At 65.8% G+C, this 20,479-nt stretch overlaps 1 protein-coding gene across 1 annotated transcript; it reads left to right on the top strand.

Moving 5' to 3' along the window:
* Nucleotides 1-1,493: 1,493 nt before the first annotated feature.
* On the top strand, nucleotides 1,494-20,361 carry HIC2 (HIC ZBTB transcriptional repressor 2). Its single transcript, XM_057747175.1, has 3 exons — nucleotides 1,494-1,596; nucleotides 16,835-16,932; nucleotides 18,503-20,361. Exons 2-3 carry the CDS (start codon nucleotides 16,907-16,909, stop codon nucleotides 20,319-20,321), a joined length of 1,845 nt encoding a protein of 614 aa, XP_057603158.1. The 5' UTR covers nucleotides 1,494-1,596; nucleotides 16,835-16,906; the 3' UTR covers nucleotides 20,322-20,361.
* The last annotated feature ends 118 nt before the right edge of the window (nucleotides 20,362-20,479 follow it).

Below are 20,479 nucleotides of genomic sequence, written 5' to 3'. Positions count from 1 at the left end.
ACAGTCTAGTTAGAGAAACTGAGGACCAAGCATGCAGTCTACAAATGCGGGTAATTTCCTTACAACAAAATCCCGGAAGAGGACTTACTGGTCCAAGGGGGTGTGATCATTTTAAAAGATTTTTATTTTTGGCTGTTACTGCCAAATTCATGCCAAATAATTTGTATGCTTCCAAGAAGAAGTACAGGAGAGTGATTACCCACTAGACCCCCGACTGTGTTTGAAGGTCATTGTTTGAAACGGATTTCTAATTTGTTAAAGGAGCAAACAAACAAGTTTTCATTTGTGTGTCTTTGGTTAGCAGGGCGTTAACAGCTTTTCAGTAGTGTCTTCAAATAGTCCTCCACTTAGCTCTATTTTGGGGATGTTTCTTTGCTTCTTCATTGATGTTTGATACTTCCTTTTTCATCATGTTCTTACCATTTCTGGGATCTGTTTGCAGGCTTTCTGTTTCTGGGTCTGATTGCCCAGAAACAGTAGAAGTTCTGTGAAGTGCAGTAGTTTCACAGTTTGATTTAATATGTTAGGGCAAGTCCACCCTCGTTCCTTTTTTTGTTCCCAAGGCGGGAAATGATAGCTGTTTGGGGCTATTTACTCTTCCAGGTTAAGTTAGAATTCTGTTAAGTCTCAGAGCCCTCCTGCCAGGGTTGCATTAAAGGAACACGTTTGTTTGGACGAAGGCGGGCAGTCTTGGTTCCAGTCTTGGCCGGTAAATCTGGGTCCCTCTCCGACTTCAGCTGGCGCGTCCTATTATTTGGTGTCCAAAGTGGGGAGAGGTCCATCAAGTGACCCCTGGAGCAGCGTCGCGGCCCTCGGGGCTCCAGCGCCTCCGAACAGCCTGCGTCCGGCCGGCCGGCCTGGGCGCATCGCTTGACCCCGGGGGCCTGCGAGGGGCTGCGGCCACCGGAAGGGGCTGGCTGAGCTCGGGAGGGGCACCCTCCGCGCCCTCGGAGCAGGTAGGGCCGGCGGGGCGGCGCGGGGCCGGCCCGGGGGGGGAGTCCTTCCCGGGCCCGGACGCCCAGCCCCCGGACCGGACCGGACCGGACCGGACCACGCCGTCTGCAGCTCGCGGCTGCAGGGGGCACGGAGCTGGGCTGCCGGCGGTCAGGGTCAGGCTCAAGGGGGACAGGCTCCGCGTGTGGGGGCCGAGCCCCCTCCCGGGGGGAGCGTCCGGGCCGTTCCGGGGCCGAGGTCGCCGCCCCACCCCCGCACCCGGGGTCGCGCCGCCGCGCGCCGGGGTCGGGGTCCCGGCTCCTCCCGCGCGCCCCTCCCCCAGGGCGCCGCGGCGCGGCCGCCCGGGCCCCGCCCCGCGCCGGCCCCGCCCCCTCCCCGCGCCGGCCCCGCCCTCGGCCCCGCCCCGCCCCGCCGCTCGCCCATTCAGATGTGGGTCAGGGGTGAGCGGGGCGGCGCCGACGTCACAAGCTTCCAAGATGGCGCCGGGCGGGCGGCTGTGAGCGGTGCTCGGGCGCGCGGGGCGGGGAGCCGAGCCGGGCCGGCGGCGGGCGGGCGGACGGGGCGGGCGCGGGCGGCGCCGAGGACGAGGCCGCAGGAGGGCCGGCCGGCCGGCGGGCGAGCGCCGCCGCCGACGCACACGAGGTGAGGGGCGCGGGCGCGGGCGGGCGGGCGGGGGCGGCGGGCGCGTCCCCGGGAGAGGGGCGTGGGCGGGCGCGCGCCCGGCGACGTGGGGCTGCGGCGCGCGTGGGAGAGGCGCGTGGGAGAGGCCCCCGGGCGGCCCGGCGCGCTGCGTGGCCCGGCGGGCGGCGGGCGGCGGGGCCCCGGCACAAAGCCCCCGCGCGCGGCTGTGCGGGCGGCGGGCGGCGGGCGCCGGCTCTTTGTGCCTCCTCAGCCGCGGTCCGGTCCGAGCGGGCGCGGAGCGGCGCTGCCTGACAGGCGGGCGCCCGGGATGCGGGCGGCCCCGCGCGCGCGCGCGCGCCGCGTCCACGGCCGCCGCCCCCTCGGCGGGGCGGGCGGGGCCGGCGCGGCCGCTCCCCCGGGCCCGGGCCCTGCGGCGGGTGGGCTCGCCGCCCTGCCCCCCGAGCCCTGCGGCAGGCGGCCGCCTGGCAGGAAGAGAGATGGGCTTGGGGGAGGGGGCCGGCTGGCAGGGGGAGGGGGCGGAGGGCCCCGGCTTGTCACTCTCCGTGTATCGGCCGGGGTGGTTCGTAGTCACACAGGCTTAGCTGGGGTGGGGGGGGAGGCGGGGATGCCTCTCCCCGGGGGGTGGGGGCTGGCGGAGGGGAGGGAATGCGGCCAGATAACGCCCCCGGCGGCCCCACCCAGAGCCGCGTGGGACTGCCTGGGGAAGGGAGCCCGGTGTGGATCCGGGTGGGCCGGAACGGTTTTGAAGTTCTGTACGCGTGTTTCTCCCGTCGCCTCCACCTCCGGCGTCTTCTCTAGTAGGAGTTGCCAAGCGCATCTGGAAAACTAGGTTCCCGGCCCCCCCCCCCGCCCCCCCTTGCAGGAGGAGTGTAACCCGGGGAGGCCACCCCTCTGACATGTGGTGGGGGGAGGGGCGGAGCCTTGCCCATAGGAATCCCGCGGCTGTAGGTTGTTGACTGATGTGGGGATGTCTGTGCCTCTTGTGTGTGTGTGGGGGGGGGGGAGGGAGCTGGCAGGTAGCGGCGGCGGGGCCTCCAGAGCTTCTAGGCTGAACTTGGGGGTGTTCTCCAGGGACCCAGGCTGGAGGGATGGAGCTGGGTCACCCAAAGCCAGGACCTCTCTAGAGCTAGCATTTATTGCTTCCTGGCTCCTGGCTTTACTTCTTTCCCTCCGTTCCCATCTGCCAGTGTCTGGACTCCCCAGGCCTTTCAGCAGACATTTTCAGGAGCCCAGGCCATGTGACCGGTCTGTAGCCCTGGCTCAAGGAGCGGGCTTACGCTCAGCAGAGCAGGGTTGCTGGAGTGGTCTGGAAAAAAAAAAAAAAAAAAAAAAAAAAGCAGATGGGCCGGCCTCAGGCTGGCCTCCAGAGACAAAGCTGTGTGGTGAGATTGCTGGTGGAGTGGGCTCTGAGCACCAGGGTGGCAGGGGGGCTGTGGGAGGCTGATAGTTGGGGGCTGAACGGGCTCCTTTGGCCCTGGAGCAGGTTGCCTTGCCTGCGAGTGAAGGGTGTCCTGTGTGGTCGTGCTTATGAGGAGAATCTAGGTCCCGTGGGCAGGCAGTCGTCCGGGCAGGCTGGGAGGGACTTCCCGCCTGCCTGCTGGGCCTGGGGTCAGCAATCCCGGGTTGGTCTGCTTTCCTTTGGCGCCTGGCTCCCTGCGGGCGAGGTTTGGGGTGTTGCTGAGTGCCCGTGGTGCAGCTCCTCTGTGGCCATTGGATTTGAGGGCTGGTGTGTGCCCAGGATTGCTCCCTGCAGTGTTTGCCTGCCAGTTGTTGGGACTTGTAGATTCGTCACTTGGCTTTTAGAAGCGATTCCTGAAAAGAAAATTCTCCCTCTGGTTGCTGGCTCTGTGTAGAGGAAGAAGCAGCCTGAGGGAGCCAGGCCTTTAATTAAAGCAGAACCGAAATGACTGCTGCCGTTGCTGGAAGGAGAGGAGGCGGTGCAGGTGGGGTGGAGGTGATGTGCCCTGTCCTGCAGCGAGGTACCTACGGGGGACAGGTAGGCACCCTCCCGTCCTCTCTGCCTGGTCTTGGCCAGCGGCCCAGCCTTCTCCACAAGCTGCACTCCTGGATTAATCCTCACATAGTGTTTTCTTTCCATAGATCAGATTTCTCATTTTGTTAATAAGCACAGCCTCCGATCCACTCGAAGTCAGCTGTCGTGGACTCTGAGCAACAGGGTTTTGCATTATTGAGCTGACAGGCCTGTTGCCTTCCCGGAGTCCTTATTGTCTGCCAGGGTCGCCTCTGGGGGTGGGGGTGGGGGCAGTGCCTCTGAATCAGCAGCTTGCCCTGGGGAAGGGCTGGCAGGGCAGTTCTGGAGGGTCCAGGAGTGAGGAAGGAATAAAGTTCAGTTTACCCAGGGGACCTGCCGCCCTGCCCTTTTTGCTTGGCCTGTTGGCCTCTAGCAGTCAGCCCCACCCACGGCCTGCCTACCTTGCCCACTGGGGCTGAGGGCCAGTGCCCCCCCAGACGGAGCCCTAGAGGGTGGGGGCTCTTGTTCCCGGCTGCTTCTGCAGAAAAGAAACCGCAAGTCTGATTCCACCCGTCCTGGCCTTCAGAGCCCGACTGAGGAAGGGACTCCTGGGGGCAGCCCGAGGGGTACTGGCCTTAGCCCTGTTTACTCTCCGTGTGGCCTTGGACAGGGATTGACTCTTCGAGCCTTAGTGTCCCCGTTTCTAAAATGGGAACAGAGCTAGAGTTTACATTCTCGAATCGCTGCCTTCCAGAACTCGGCCTGGGGAAGACAGACTGGCAAACAGATGCTCGGGGGGGATAGGGCCGCACCGTGCTGCGGGGGGGCGCCTCGGGCCCCTGCAGGGTGGGAGGGTGGAGGGCGGGCCGGCTGCAGGAGAGAGGTTTCCGTGGGGAGCACGCGTGCGGTTTTGGGAATGCAGTGGCGGGGGAGACAGCCAGGAGAGCGGCGACAGGAGTGTGGCCCTGCAGGTGCTGGGCTACGAGACGCTGGCGCAGGAGCGCCCGCTGCTGCCAGGCACCTGCGAGGCTCTGTCACAGGCATTTTATTTGCTCAGTGGAATCTTTTGAGAACAAACGCAGTGCCCAGCCCGTGTGGCCAGGCGAAGTCGTGCGGGTGCTCAGACTTGCCACCCTGTAGTCAGCCTCCAGCCGGGAGGTAGAAGCAGTGGCGTTTTCTGGGCTCAGTCGGGGTGCAGCGCCTCGCAGACTTGGCGTTTACCCGATGTCCGGGGGCTGGAGGGCAGGTGCCTTTGGTGTTCTGTCTGGAGAGGTGGGAGCTCCCGTCCTGGCTCCCGGTTAGGGGCTTCCAGCCAGCTGGGCCGGTTTGACTCTGCCTGGCAGCGGGCGGTGCTTCCTGTTGGGAGGGGCCTCGCCCTAAGGGTTAGGGACCTGGGCTGGGGGAGGGCTCTGGGCCCCGCAGCCTGTGTGAGCTGGGAGTGGCCGAGCCTGAAAAGCTGGTGGGGGCGGGCTGGGGGTTGCGAGTGGGCCCCCAGCCCGCGATGGGGAAGGGAACACCCGGAGCCGACTCCAGGCCCGGGCGCAGTCCTGGAGGGGCGGGCCCGGGCCAGGGGCTTTGCTGAGGGAGCGCAGCCTGGGAGGGTGTGGCCAGACGGCTGGGGGGAGGGACCCTGAGACTCCCTGGCCCAGAGCCCCTCCTCTGCCTGCCTCGCGTGGGTGGGTAGAGGGGCAGGGGAGCGTGGCCTTCTGCTGAGGGCCCCCTGCTGCTGCGCGTGTGGCAGGGTGGGTGCCTGTTTCCTGTCGGGGGTCCACCGCCTCTGAGCACGTGGGTGTGGGTGAAGAGGGAGGGGTACGGCAGGGCAGGGGCTGGCCTCCTGGGGCGCCCAAGGCTCTCCCCTTCCATTCCGTGGGAATTCCAAGGGCCCCTAAGGCAAGGCAAGTCTCGGGCTTGGCTGGTTTAGGGCGGGGGGGGGGGGGGGGGGGGGAGGGGGGGGAGTTCCAGGGGGGAGTTGGCCTCTTGTGGAGCTGGAGGGGCCGCTGGCTCTGGCCCCTGGTGGTCAGGGCTGCTGCCTTGGCCTCGGGCATGTTCCCCAGCAGCATCTCTGGGGGGTTGTTTCTTGGGCGAGTGTGGGGAGGGGCTGCTCTCTCGTTCCCCCACGTACACGTGGGTGGGAGGAGGGGCTGCTCCCTCCCCCACACTGGGTGTGCAGCCCCTTGGCCTCTTCGTCCGCCTGGCTGGAGGCCTTTTGAGGGGCAGGACTGTCCCGTGGCCTTTGCAGTTCCCTTGCCGGTGCTGCTTTGAAGGCTGTTCGTATCCTCTTGGTGAATTCTTGTCCACAGAGGGAATGAGAAGGGAGGGAGGGTTGATGGCTGGGGCCTGGGTGCCTGCCCCAGGTGGACACAGGAACGGTCCCCGTGGTGAGCCCCAGTGTGTGTGTTCCCCACGCTGCCTGGTGCAGGCGTGCCTGACGGCGCCTGGTTCTCAGCCCTGCACGGCAGGGTCACCTGCAGCTGTGGTGGGCCGGGCATTGATGCTTCCTGATGCTGCGGAGATAGATCCAGCGTGCAGCCTGCTGGCTTAGCGGGGGATACGTCTTTATCCACGATACGATGTAGGGAGTGGTGCGCGTAGGCAGCGATCCCAGGCTGCCCAGCGGGGTTAGGCTTCCAGAGCGAGCCGGCGGCTTCCCTGTTAGGTACCAGAGTCTTGGAGAAACATCAGGTGCAGAGGGGCCTCGTCCTTGTCATGGCCCCTCTTCCCTGGGTGGCACTGGGGGGACCCTAGGCTGGTGTGTGCTAGGAGGGTGTCTCCTAGAAATTCACCCAGGAACCACCTGCTGCCCTTGACCCCAGGACTCTTGGTCTTGCTTGACCTTCAGAGACTGCCTGCCTGGTCTCTTGGTTGCCTTCCTGGACCCTGGCTGGCCTCTGTGTACCCAAGCACAGCGACCGTGCAGTGCCTCGTGGCTCCCTCACCAGCCCACTGTGGCTGCAGCCGGGGACCCCTGGGACCTGTGGCCTGCCCCTTCTTTTTCTCGTTGACCTCAAGGTATCTGAGAGAGGTGGGTCCCCGAGGTCACTGCCTGGATAAGGTGTGTGAGGAAGCAGTAGCAAGGGCCAGGAGGTGGGGTGAGGGCCGGGAGGGGCACTGGAGGCAGAGCTTCAGGCAAGGTCGACCAGCCCGGCGCAGCCTCCTCTGCTGGGACGGGACAGGGAGCTGTCCTGGGGCTCAGTCCCGTCTGAGGGCAGCCAGGACGCAAGACAGCCCCCGCCTGCTCTGGGCAGCTTACTGCAGGAGGTGAGGTGAGCGCAAGGCCCTTGGGCGTGGTGAGGTCTGGAATGGGCCTGGCTGGTGTCCTGGTGGGAGGTGCGGTCCTGGTCCTTTGGAGCAAGAAGAGCAGCCTGGCCTGGGGCCAGGCAGGAGCAGGACTGAGTGGTCTGGGCTGGGCAGTCAGGGTGTCCTCTGTCCACTGTTTTTGGCCTGTGCACCTCTTGGTAGGTGGACCTGTGGGTTCTGCCTTGAGAGTGAGTGGTGCTGGGGGTGGATTCCTGCCTCAGCTGTGTGGCTCCTTCGCCCCGGGACCCCAGGGCCCTTCCCTTTGGTAGGAAAGGCTGATGGTTTTTTGCCTGCAGGGGCTCTGGCAGCTCTGCTTGCAGACTGGGAGGAGGATGGTTCCCACAGAGCTCCCGTGGATGCTGGGGAGGTAGCGGCGTGAGGCTGCCCCCCCCCCCCCCCCCCCCGCCATGGGCGCCGAGCCTGCGCTGGGCCTGGTGGGGCACACCTTTGTGGTCCCTGCTGTGCGAGCGGCGCAGACAGGTTACGCACTTGGTCTGGGGTCCCACTGCTGGGGCGCATGGAAAAAGGTCTAGGAGTAGGGGAACCACGGCTGGGGAGGACCCCTTCTGGTCACGGTGCTTCCCTTTTGCCCCTCGTGGCTTGGGCCTGTGCTTGCTGCCTCCAGGAGGGCCTCGGGGGCAGGGCTCGGTGGCCCGGAGCTCAGAACCAGGCTCGGGTCCACCTCTTAGTGTTCTGTCAGTTTGGGGGGCACCGGTGGGGGCCTCCTTGTGGGCGTGTGGCGTTGTCTCCTGGCAGAGGGGCCCTGGAGGGGTCTGGGCGATCCTGCTGGGCTGCGAGGGGAGGGGCCTTGGGCCACCACCAGCAGGTAGGTACCTTTCCCTGCCCGCCGCTGCCACGAGGCTGTGGGGGGTGGGGGGCGGTGCTGGGCACTGGGCTCGGGTCGCCCCGTGGCTGTGGTAGGTGAACCTGAGCCCCAGAGGGGTGCTGGCAGGGAGGGGATGGTTTCCAAAGTCCCACATTCCACGCGTGTTGAGGCTGATAAGGGCAGCAGGGCTGAGCTGGCGCTGTGGGCAGGCGGCACACGCCGGCTTCCCGGCACCCCTCCCTGCCTCCGCTCTGCCCACCTCCGCGGCGAGCACCTGGGTCCGCAGCCAGCAGGTGCCCGCCTGCCCGCAGCACTGCGGCTCTGTAGTCAGCAGGCCTTGGAGGCCCCGCGATGGCTTTTGCGGGCCCTGCCTCGGACGGTATTTTCGGAGGCTATCTGAAGTGGCATTTCCTTTCATTTCTTTGAAATTTCTCTCAGGTGTGGCCCTTTGCCTGGGATTTCAGCATGTGGTGAATAACTGTGATTTGGGGGGAAGAGAACTCTGGTGTTAAGCCCCTTCCTCCGTGTGGTCCTCTCCCTGCCTCGTTCTCCCTGCCTGTAACATGGATTGGTAGAAATATTTGAGGTAATGGCCATCAGTCATTGTCAGAGTGGTTTGCAGACCTGGGCGTCCCCAGGACTCCTTTCAAAACCCTGGGACGTTACTGGCCTTTGTCCCGCGGTGACGCTGGCACCATCGGTGGGAAGCCACGGGGGGCGGCCTGCGTGCAGTGCACCCTGCGGGCTGCGGCCCTGTGTGCTCAGGCCAGGCCCGCTGGCCCTCACGCACTGCCGGGGGGTCGTGCAGGCGACCCCGTGGTGAGTCTTGACCTGGGGACCATGTGTGCAGTGTTCTCTGTGGCGGGCTGGGGGGACGTGGGGTGCTCTCGTGGCTCAGAGGGAAGCAGGACATGGTTCCAGGAGCGGCGCTGTGTCCGCAAGCTGCCTTTTCTCATAGAGCATTAGTTTTACTTGAGAGGGGGGCTGACAGGCAAGGTGATTGTTCAGACTTGGAGAATCGGTCAGACCTTTTCTCAGATGAGCACAGTGCGTCTTGCCACCTGAAGGAGCACAGCTGACAGTGTCCGTGGCCAGCTGTAGAGCCGGCGGAGGACAGGGAGTTTGGGGAACCAGTGCGCTTCACCGGAGCCTGACTTCGGGCCTCTTCTGATGCGGGCGCTGGTGATGGAAACACTCAGGGGTTGGGGTTGTATAGTGAGGCCTGACAGCATCGGGAAGATCTGATTGACTCGTGAACTAACATTTTCCGAATGAGCAGTGCTCGATGTGGTGAAACCCTGGGAGGGTGTGGGCGCAGGGTGGGCTGCCAGAGTTTTGTGCAACCAGCTACGAGTTCGTCACCGACGTGATTTCAGATTCTACAATTGCAACTTTTAAGAAACTGCCACTTGTTGAGTTGAAGTGTAATATCCGGGAAGAATAGCCACTGTTATCTGGGAAGGGTGAAATACCCTCCCTTCTGTCTGTGTGAGGTCGGGTTTCTGCACGGACTTCAGTCAGAGCCCTGCATCCTCTCAGGCTGAACGCGGGGCAGATGTCTGCTCAGTCAGGCGTTACAGACTTTTGCCAAAATGTGAAACGGTGCCACCCTTCTCGCTGATTTTCTTTTCTTTTGGAAGAGTTTTTTCCCCCATAAAAATTTCACTTATGTTGACACAAAATGGGTTTATTGTTGGTAATTTTAAGTCAATTAGATATATTTTTAAGGTATCAGTTTTTCTGATACAGTAAATAGAACAGTAGCATGCAAGCCACCTAAGAGTTCTTTGGGGGCCCTTCCTAGTTTTCAAGAACGTGGACACAGCTTCCCCGTGGGGCGGGCTGGCGGGCGGCCTCCTCCTGTATCGCCTCCCCCCGCCACCCTGCCCAGTCCCCTCAGCCCTGCCTTCCCCTCTGGTGCTTGCTCCCCTAGTGAACCTGCGTGGGGGCTGCTTTGTGGCGGCGGGGCTAGTGGGGCGCAGGGTCCCTGACCTCGGGAGCCTGTTGGGTGGCAGGTGGGCAGCTAGTCCTAATGTTGGGTGGGGGAGAAGTGCAGGGTGGCTTCCTGGAGGAAGGGGCACTCAGGTGTGACTCGTGGGGGCCATGCGGAGGGGCCACCTGGCCCTCTGGAAGCCCTCCATGGGCCGGCCCAGGTGTGGACTTTATCCAGGCCCTGGGAGTCCGCTGAGAGCAGGAAGCAGGGGAGTGACTTGATGGGATGGGCTTTGAGGAGATAGGGCGGGGTTGATGGCTCAGGGCTGCGGGGGTGGGGCGCGTGCTGGACTTGGATGTTCCCTAGAGAGCGGTTCCCACACCAGGTGTGCTGGCCGCTCGTGGACCTGAGGCTGTGTTGTGGGTTCTGTGGAGCGTGAACCGCAAGGTGTGAGTTGCGTGTGCACACACCTGGGGCTGCCCCTGGCGCCCTGCTGCGGTCACCGCTCTCCCGAGTCTCAGGTTCCCCGCTGCGCCTGTGGCAGTTCCCTGCAGTCATCCACGCCCTCGGGCTGTGGGTTCGCCCTGTGGACACGGATCTGGGCACTGATTGTGCTTTTGAGACTCGCCCGCGCGCTGGGCCTCGCTGTGGTTCCTGCGACCTGGTCCCCCGTGGCCTGCTTCGAGGTGGCCTGTCCCCACTTGTCATCACGGGGCGGTGTCAGGAGTTCTGTTTTTGCTGCCGCCTCAGTCGCCCAGCTTTCACCCCTCCCCCAGCTCTGCTTCTTCAGGCAGAGAAGCGCCTGTTTATTTTTTCAGTCTCTAAACCCAGTTCCTTAATGCCAAATAGCCCTTCCAGCGCCCCCGAGACACCATTTGAAGAAGCTCTGTGAGCACTTTTCCTTCGAGTCCTGGGGGCCCCTTTGTCTGACTCCCTTTCTGAGCTTAGCGTGTCCTCTTTCGGGCCTGTCATGTTACCTGGTGGACAGGTGAGATCTCTTCTCTGTAAGTGCATCCTGCAGGCCATTTCAGGCACAGAGCTACAGGTTGTAGTGTTTTGCCTAGCAGTTTCCTAGTTTTATCCTTAAAAATGGCTTTTTAAAAACGGGCAGGTGCCCAAGATGTGTCTGCTTGATTTTTTTCCCTCCATTTTGGACTAAACCTGATCCTTGACCTTTGGTTTAGCTCCTCGAGCCCTTGTTCTGAGGCCCTGGGGTGGGGTTGGTCCTCCACACAGGGACCCTTTTGCTTGGCAGCCCGCTTTGACCCCCGGTCCCGAGGGCCTCGTCCAGCTGGAAGGCCTGTGGCCCCTGTTGCTGCCTTGCCGGCTGTACTCGGGATGTCCGCTCCTCCCCTGGGCCTGCCCGTCAGGCTCTGAAGAGCGCCTTCCCTCGGCCTTGGAAGTGTCCGCTGGATGCTAGGATGGTGAAGATGCCGTCAGCTGCCGCTGCCGTGGGGTGACAGACGGTGATCTGTCCGTAGGAGGTTTCCTGGTGGCCGTCCTGTGGGTCCTGGCTGGGCTGTAGGGCTCCCTCGTCCTGTCTGTGCCGCCTTGTCTGGGGGTTGTTGTGACTCGTTGGGGGTTTGGTCAGCCTGCTCATCAGGCCTGGGACAGGCCCTGCTGCCCCTCCGAAAGGTTTCTGTGCACCTGTCAGAGCCAAGGACGTCGTACCTAAGAAGCGTGCCCAGTTGTGAGTGACAGTGCCACGGACGCTTCCAGGTAGACACGCATCCAGCGTCCAGCCCGAGAGAGGCAAGCCCAGCATGGAAGCCCCTCATGTGTCCGCCGAGTCCTGTCCACTCCCCGATCCCTCCCCTCACCCGCCCGTTGCCACCGTGACCAGAGCTGCCGTGTCGCCCCTTTCGGGGCCTGATGCTTTGCTCAGCCGCTCCTGGAGACTCCCCGTGCAGACAGCCAGGCCATGGGACACGTTGGCAGTCAGCTCTTCTGACCCGTGCAAGGCACGCGTGCGGGGCTCAGCCTGAGCGCTGGGGCCTGCCCGCGGCTGGGGGCGCTCCGGGGCCCAGGGCTTGCGTGCCTTCCGGCTCGGTCTTTAAAGTCTGACTGTTCTCTGTTCTGCCCGGGACGTCCTCTTTCAGTCTTCGGTCAGCTAGTTGAGCCCCGTCGTTGCCGTCTGATATCTGGTTTGGGTGTTGTTTCTCTGATGCCGGGGTCAGGCCATCTTGGGTAGGGCGCGGGGCCTGGGTGCCAGCCGCCGGGGGTCTCGGCCACGCTGATGGCCGCGTGGGTGGGCCGGTCAGCTGCCCTTTCTCGGGGAAGGACTCCTCTACCCTGAGGTGGTGGTTCTTGCTTTTCAGTCATGAAGTGTCTTCTGGTATGAAGGGATGATAGAAGCTGGTAGAGTTTTTATTTATATTGTTTTTTAAATCTTTAAGAGTCCTTAGCGTAAGAGAGTGTGTGCTTCTAGGGTGGGAGTTGAAGGTGTGATGTCAGAGTCTCTGTCCTGGAGGAGCCACGGGCTGGCAGCTGCAGGTGGGGGATGGGGACCGTCCCTTCCAGCAGGCGGCCCAGGATCCCTGCGCTCTGCCTGCTGCCTGCGGCCCGTGTCTTGCCTCCAGGACACCCGCGGTAACTGACTGAGCGCTGCCTCGCTTGTGTGTGTCCTGGGGCCGCCATTTTTATGCGTCGCTCCCAGGGCTTGTTTATGTGGGACACGTGTCTTCCCTTTTGGGGCCGCCTCCTTCCTCCTGACCCCCGTCCCCGAGCACCTGCTGCCTGCCGAGCATCGGGCGTGCTGGGGAGTAGAGAGCTTGTAACCTGCAGTCCAGCGCGCGTCTGATTCTTGGGTCTGGCGTGAGGCCAGACTGTCTGCGTCCCAGAAACCTGGGTGATGCTGCCGCGGGTCCCTGGCCCGTGCTGACACCCAGCAGGACAAGGGTCCCTGGCGGCAGGAGCTCCTGGGGGTCCCCTCGCTCCTTGTGTGATGGTGATGCCTCCCCCAGGCCCCCGCCTCTGGGCTCCAGCTCTCCTGCTGCCCACGAGCGCCTTACTGAGGGCTCAGGCCTGTGGGGGAGTGTGTGTGTCAGACTCCGGAGATTCTCATGCTAGTGATTGTGCTCCGGGCAGCGCTCACCTGCTTCTCCCACTTCACCCCCATCTCGCTGGCTCAGTGAGGAGGCGACCCCGCCCGGCACCCTCCTTGGGGCCAGCCAGCTGTGCCAGCTGTGCCAGCAGGAGAAATCCAGCAGCAGGTCCCCGGGCCGTGCGGGGAGTTGGAGTGATGGGCGGGTTGTCGGCTGGGTGGGGGGTGGGGTGTGTGGCCGTGGCCCCGCCAGGCCTCCCCGCGTGGTGCCTCTCGGGTGGGAGTGCACGTGTGGAAGGTAGGGCTCCGGGCATTTGGGGGCAGACGCGAGGAGGTCGGGCTGGGGTGGGTGGCCGCACCTCCCGCGCTGCTCGGGCCCCATCACCCCATCACCAGCACGCGGACGGCGCCGAGGGTTCATTTCGTAGAAGTCTCGAGTGAAGGAGGGCGGGGCGCCTGGCACGCGTGGAGCCCGCTGCTTTCCAGGAGGATGGTCTGGGAGGCCAGCCAGGCACCGCTGGCCGGCGTCCAGGTCTGGGCCAGATTACCCGGCTGCTGGCCCAGAGCAGCAGGTCCCACCCACCACCAGCCCGTGCCTGCAGGGGCAGGCCAGGGGGGTCACGGAGGGCACAGCCTGGGTGCCCAGAGCGGGCCTGACCCCCGGCGGTGTGGCGCCGGAGGCCTGCTGTGGGGGGCGGGTGGGCTGTGGGAGGAGGAGAGGAGGGGGCGCTGCAGGCCGTTGCCCTCCTCCTGGCTTCCCCGCCCTGCCCCTGGGAGAAGGAGGTGCAGGTGTCTGTCCCCAGGGTAGGAAAGTCTGGAGTCAGGCCCCCGACGCCTGTTTGCTCCTGTGACCTTGGGCAAGTTGCTTAACCCCCCAGAACCTGTGGTCTTATCTGACGCTGGAGGTGGAGAGAGCGCCCTGTGCCTTCCCCACAGACAGGATGCCCTCTCAGGCTGGCGAGGGGCGAGGACGCCTCTGGGCTGGGGGCGGGATGGACGGCCTTGTGGGCTGCTGGGTGGGTTGGGGGCTGGGCCGTAGGCTCTTCTGGATCTTGGGTGCTGGGACCTTCCAGGCCTCCTCGCACTGCCCTCCAGCTGCGCTTCTGCAGCCTGGGAGGGGCCGGGCCTGCAGGGAGGGGCAGTGCCGCACCTGTGGAGGCCACGCCTGGAGCACCGGGTGGCCACAGCGGGGCTCTGCTGGGCCCAGGCTTGGCGGGCAGTGGGGAGCGTGAGTCTGGAGTCCTCAGTGACACAGATGTGCTTAAGCCCCTGGGGGAGTGGTGGTGCCTGGTGTCCTCGGGGCCTCCCGCTGGCAGTGGAGCCCTGGCTGGGCGCTGGGCAGCCCCCACACTCAGCTGGAAGATCCCTGTGTTGCTCTGTGGCTTCTGGCTCGCGTTCCTTGGCCAGGAGGTTGTTGAGGGGCAAGAACAGCCTCCCGTGGAGTGTTCTGGGCTTGGCTGGGAGGGAGCTTTCCTGGAGGCAGCCAGCATAGCTCTGGGCCTCCTGCGGAAGGCGTGCACCGGGGCGGGAGGAGAAGTGAGGGTTCCCGGGGACCTGGGCCGCCAGGCCTGCGAAATGAAGGGTGGGGGGGCCCCCTTTCCCTAGCTTCACGCTTCCCTCCAGGACGCTGCATCCCGGCTGGGTGTGGGCGGGAAGGGTCATTTCAGCTGGGGTGCACGGCGTGTCTGTGGGGGCTTCTTCCTGTCTGGGGAGGTAGGACATTGCGGAGAAGGACCCACAGCCTCTTGGGGGCACTGCCCAAGGGTGAAACCACTCCCTGAGCTCGGCCCCCCTCATGGGCTGGAGCTGGGCGTGGAATGTCCTCCTCCCTGGGAGGCAGCTGCCCGCCTGTTCCCCAGGGGGTTTCACCTGGAGGCTGAAGGACGGAGCAGCCTGAGGGTCCAGGCTGGGTAGGTGCCCAGGCTGAGTTGCGGCGGCTCCTGTCGAGATTGGGGTTGGAGCCATTTTCCTTGGCTTCCTGCTTAAACAAGGGCCATTTTCATCCGGAGGTCTCCTCTCACGGCCTCATGCCCTCTGTGCATGTCAGGAGGAGAAGCCTCCCCCAAGCCCTGAGCCTGAGGCGGGCGGGGCCTTGTCCTGCGTGCGTCCCCAGCTCCTTGAGCACGTGCTGCGGAGGCCTGGGCCTGCCCTCAGTGTGTGTGGGGCGGGGCCCAGGCAGGCCTTCCTCCCTGGCTTTTGTAAGGCCAGAGCCTGGAGGGGAGGAGAGGAAATAAGACCTCAGCCAGGTCACCGTGTAGCAGCCCTGTTGGGGAGGTGGGTGCTGGCCGTGCTGTGGACAGAGACCTGGGAAGGTGACCCAGGGCCCTCTGTTGACAAGGGAGCAGAACTGCCCCCTCCCCCCCTCCTTGCCGGGTCAGGGTCAGCCCAGCTGTGGGCACCCACGCGCCCACCTGATTGACCTGGGCCGCTGCCCCAGGCCCCAGCTTCCTGGCACCGCTGCCCGGGTGGGCAGCAGGGCTGCGCTGGGCGTGGGATCCTCAGGGCTGACAGGCACGCTGCCAGGGACCGGTGCCTGGCAGCGGCTGCATTCCGTCCGTGGTGGGCTCCCGCCAGGGCTGGGCGCCAGGCCCACGCGCTGTCAGCTTGCCTAGCCAGCCCCGCGGCCCTATGTCTGCTTCCTCGCCCCGCTGCCGTGGGCCCTCCAGGTGGGCGCCTGCTGCTCCCACACCTGCTGTTGAGCCGCCTCCGGGAGGGAAGGAGCCACGCTTTCTAGGGGTCCCGGCCTTTCGGTCGGCCGCGCCTGGGGCGGGGGGCAGGCGGGGCGGCTTCCTGCTGGACGTGTGTTCCCCCCACCCCCCAGTGGAGGGGGCACGGCGAAGTCTGCGCTGCTCCGTCCTGCTGGGCCTCCCCGCGGGCGGGTCGGGCTCCGGCGCGGTCCCTTGGTCAGGCGCAGCTGCGCCCAGGCTGCCGTGCGCGGGCTGGGTGGCCTGATGTCCGCCGAGGGGGAGGAAGCCCCCGTTGCGGGCTCTGGCCCGGGCCGAGGCGGAGGCCACTGGCTGGGCGTTGGGCCCGGGTCGGGCGCTGGCTGTCCTGGGGTCTGTGGGGCTGTGTGGTGTGGCCTCTCCGGGCGGGCGCTCTCACTGCCGCCGCGATGGTCTTCGCCCCCGTTCCCAGGCTGGGCTTGGTGCCGTCTCTGGCCTCTCCTGGCAGCAGAGCCCAGTGGGCCGCCGCCCTCGGAGACGTGGCTGCCCTCAGGCAGCTGGACCTACAGAGCTGGTTCTCCTCCTCTGGGCCGGCCGGGCCTGCCCCCCGCAGCCCCTGCGCGGTGGGAGCTGTGCTCCTGGCGAGAGACAGCTGGCAGGCTGGAGCCAGGCCTCCCCCGGCCGCCCTGCACCCCGGGTCTGGTCACATTCCTGAGGGACCTGCGGAGCCTCCCTGGCCCTGGGGACGGGGGAAGGGCAGTCAGGGAGGGGCTCCGGGCTGCTGCAGGCCTCCTCCCCCAACCCTGGCTCCATTCCACGGGCGCCCAGGCCTGCCCGAGAGGGGGGCCGGGAGCCGGAGCCTCAGGACCCCCTCCCGCAGGACCCGAGGCTCGGTGGGGGGTGGGGCAGGGGGAGCCCACCCGCATCTGGCGGCAGCTGCCAGCGGCCTTGGCGGGCTGGTATTGAAAGGGTGAGCCTGTGAAGGCCATGTGGTCAGGCTGGGCTGGGCAGGGGGCGGGGGCTGGGTGCTCCGGGCAGGGAGGGGGCAGGGAGGGGGCGAGAGCAGACCCGCAGGGAAGGGAAGGGAAGGGGCCAGAGCCAGAAGCGGTTGAGACTGGTTCTTATAAATAGCCCCGTTGCACCAGTGCCTCCAATTTTGACCTTTTGTTATGTAAATGTGGCCAGCCTGGAAAGGGCCTTGCCCAGGCCTCCTGCCACCACGCCCGCCCGCCCTCCAGGAACTGTGTGCCTGCCCCCAGCTCCCCCAGACCTAGGTGGCCCTTGGAGTACCCTAAATGCCCTGTGGGGGTGGGTCGTGGGAGGGTGCAGCCGACCTGCCTGGTGGCGGGCACCGTGGCCCCTGTATCTTGCCCAGCTGTCTGGGCGTCCCAGCCAGAGAGACCCCCAGACCTTCCTGGGAGCGAGGGCTCCGGGGCCCTCAGGCACCTTCCCCCTCCCCGTGCTGATGCCTGGGTGGGTGACCGTGCGCCTCTTCCCCTGCCAGGTGACCAGGCATTGATGCACCCCCAGGGAGGCCACGCGCTCGAGGAGGCCACCCCCGCTGGCTGCTGCTCACATGGTTTCTGGGCCCCTGGCACTCCGGTAGGTCGGGGAGGGGAAACGGGGGGGGGGCGGGGAGGCAGCAGAGGGAGGCCGACTGCTCCTCCTGGGTCCTGGGGACTCTGGGCAGCCTGCAGTCCTTTGTGTGCGGCAGTGCTGGCAGCCTGGAGGGGAGGCTGGGCATGGGGAGGAGGGCTGCTGTGGGCTCACGGGCTCTCGGAGGACAGGACCTCCTGCCCTCGGCCAGTCCCCTCGCCAGGCATCCTGCTCAGTGTGGAGCCGCGCCTTGGGCTCTTTGTCCCTGCCTGGCTGGCTCGGGGGCAGGGAGTGGCGGAGGGCTGCTTCCCGCGGGACCTGGGCTCAGCCTCTGAGCAGCCTGACAAGGCTGAGCTGGCCTGAGGTGCCTGCTGCCTCCTGCTGTCAGGCCCTGAGTGCTGGCCCGCATGGTCACTGGGCACGCGAAGCCTTCCTTGGGGTACACAGAATCTTAGGGGGGTTTTCCTCTGTCTTTCCAAACAAGGGCAGGTAAAGGCCGAGGGGAGGAAGGCAGGTGGGCGCGACCCCTCCAGGCTCTGCGCTGAGGGAGGCAGGGTTGGGCCCCTGGAAGGAGTGGATTCCAGGCGGGGGGAGTTCAGAGCAGTCCGTTCTCCTCCGAGGCTGCGCCCTGAGTGGAAGGATGCGGAGACCCCTTGCCGGCCTTATGGCCCGGAGCACCCATGGGCGGGCACGAGCCCCCGAGTGGCTGGAGGGGTAGGGAGCCACGGCCTTGTGCTGCGGCCCTGCTGCCCAGTGGGGTGGGCGCGTCGTTGGGGCACGCTGCTCCCAGAGAGCCCTGTGCGCACTGCCACGAGAGGCGTTCCCTGCATGTTTATTCCTCAGGGACGTCAGTTAGCACCTGTGCCCGTCTGGTGGGCTTCCCAGGCTCGGACAGCACTGCCTGCCCTGCCCAGAAAGGCCCTGGGGCCCAGTGGTGCCAGGGCTTGGCCAGGCTGCCTTTCCTTCTTGGCACCCGGGGGCCCAGGCCAGGGGCGGGGGTGCTCGTTGCCTGCAGGGGGCAAGGCCTTGTGGGGTTGGGATGGCGGCTGGGCTGCAGTGTCATGTGACACTGGTAAACCTCAGAGTTTGGGAAGCCTCTAGGGTTGATGGAGAGGGACCCAGCCTAGAGCAGAGGTCGAGGCTGCATGTTCAGTCTGGCCCATGTGGTATTTGAGGAAAAAGAACTTTCATTTTACGTGGATTGATTTTACCTGAAAATCTGGATTTCTGGCTTGTCCTGGAAGCTGGGAAGCTGCAAGCCCACGTGTGACGTCCGCCCACCCAGCGTCTTTTTTTTTTTTTTTTTTCACCCAGCATCTTTAAGACCCCCTGCCGGGCATGTGGTTGGCTTCCTTTAGTGCGGAGATGGTACCTTGGGCTGTGGAGCCAAGATCAAATCCCGGGTTGTCTGCCTGGCGCCATGTGCCCTTCATGGTCCTTTGCGTTTTCAAGTCTGCACGTGGGCTGACGCCGCTCCCCTTTGCGAGCAGCCTGGGTGGCGTGAGGTTGCGGCCCAGGTGCCAGGCCCCAGGAGGGTCCCACGCTGATGCGCACACGTGCCTGTTCTTGCCTGCAGGTGGTGCGTGTGGGCAGGGCGCGGGGACATGGGGCCCGACATGGAGCTGCCCAGCCACTCGAAGCAGCTCCTGCTGCAGCTGAACCAGCAGCGGACCAAGGGCTTCCTGTGTGATGTCATCATCATGGTGGAGAACTCCATCTTCCGCGCCCACAAGAACGTGCTGGCCGCCAGCAGCATCTACTTCAAGTCCCTGGTCCTGCACGACAACCTCATCAACCTGGACACGGACATGGTCAGCTCCACGGTGTTCCAGCAGATCCTAGACTTCATCTACACGGGCAAGCTGCTGCCCAGTGCCCAGCCGGCCGAGCCCAACTTCAGCACGCTCCTCACCGCCGCCAGCTACCTCCAGCTGCCCGAGTTGGCAGCCCTTTGCCGGCGCAAACTCAAGAGAGCTGGCAAGCCCTTCGGCTCCGGGCGGGGCGGGGCTGGCCTGGGGCGGCCCCCCCGCAGCCAGCGGCTGTCCACGGCCTCGGTCATCCAGGCCCGGTATCCGGGGCTCGTGGAAGGGCGCAAGGGGGCCCACCCCCCACAGGAGCTGCCCCAGGCCAAAGGCTCTGACGACGAGCTCTTCCTGGGCGGCCCCGGCCCGGAGAGTGCGCACGGCCTGGGCCGGCCCGTCTGTCCCCCCGGCGGGGAGGCCGGCCTGGGCAGCTGCAGCACCAACGGGAGCGGCGGGGGCTGTGAGCAGGAGCTGGGCCTGGACTTGTCCAAGAAGAGCCCCCCGCTGCCCCCTGCCACCCCCGGGCCCCCCCTCACCCCCGACGACCCGGCCCAGCTGAGCGACAGTCAGCAAGGCTCGCCCCTCTCGGCCTCTGCCCCTCCCGTCGCCAACAGTGCCTCTTATGCCGAGCTGGGGGGCGCCCCCAGTGAGCCCATGGATCTGGAGGCGGCCGAGGACGACGCCCTGGGCCTGCTGGAGGGGCCGGGTGGGCAGCCCCCCCGGAAGAGCCTCCGGCACGCGGCGCGCAAGAAGGAGTGGGCCAAGAAGGAGCCCTTGGCCGCCTCCCCCTTTGAGCGGAGGGCGGCAGCGCCCAAGGGCCCCTGCCCGGCGGGGGAGGAGGCCGAAGGGCTCGGGGACAGGGTTCCCAATGGCATCCTGGCCGGCAGCGCGGCGGCGGGGGGGCCCTACGGGGAGCCCCCGCACCCCTGCCCGGAGGAGGAGGAGAACGGCAAGGACGGGAGCGAGGACAGCGGGCAGAGCGGCAGCGAGGGCGGCAGCGGCCACGCCGGCGCCCACTATGTGTACCGGCAGGAGGGCTACGAGACGGTGTCCTACGGGGACAACCTGTACGTGTGCATCCCCTGCGCCAAGGGCTTCCCCAGCTCCGAGCAGCTCAACGCGCACGTGGAGACGCACACGGAGGAGGAGCTCTTCATCAAGGAGGAGGGCGCCTACGAGACGGGCAGCGGGGGCGCCGAGGAGGAGGCCGAGGACCTGTCGGCGCCCAGCGCGGCCTACGCGGCCGAGCCCCGGCCCTTCAAGTGCTCGGTCTGCGAGAAGACCTACAAGGACCCGGCCACGCTGCGGCAGCACGAGAAGACGCACTGGCTGACCCGGCCCTTCCCCTGCAACATCTGCGGCAAGATGTTCACGCAGCGCGGCACCATGACGCGCCACATGCGCAGCCACCTGGGCCTCAAGCCCTTCGCCTGCGACGAGTGCGGCATGCGCTTCACGCGCCAGTACCGCCTCACCGAGCACATGCGCGTGCACTCGGGCGAGAAGCCCTACGAGTGCCAGCTGTGCGGCGGCAAGTTCACGCAGCAGCGCAATCTCATCAGCCACCTGCGCATGCACACCTCCCCCCCCTGAAGCCAAAGACCTCGCCGGCCGGGCGCCCCGCTGTAATCGCCCTCTGTACCCAGGGGAGGGGGGGCGGCCGGCTGGCGCCCGGCCTGCGCGCGTGCGGCCGCTGCGCCGTCCGCCCCCTGGGCCCGTCCGGCCCGGGTCCCCCGCGAGGCCGCGGCGGG

This window comes from Hippopotamus amphibius, chromosome 8, assembly GCF_030028045.1.
Source record: "Hippopotamus amphibius kiboko isolate mHipAmp2 chromosome 8, mHipAmp2.hap2, whole genome shotgun sequence".
Lineage (NCBI taxonomy): Eukaryota > Metazoa > Chordata > Mammalia > Artiodactyla > Hippopotamidae > Hippopotamus > Hippopotamus amphibius.
Note: the sequence above shows the minus strand (reverse complement) of the source record. Positions and strands in the feature narration are given on the sequence as shown.

Bases quoted from the DNA above. Each gene is read 5' to 3' on its own strand.
- HIC2 (XM_057747175.1), top strand. From the start codon at position 16,907: ATGGTTTCTGGGCCCCTGGCACTCCG. The intron at 16,933-18,502 runs GTAGGTCGGGGA...TCTTGCCTGCAG, and splicing joins TCTGGGCCCCTGGCACTCCG to GTGGTGCGTGTGGGCAGGGC.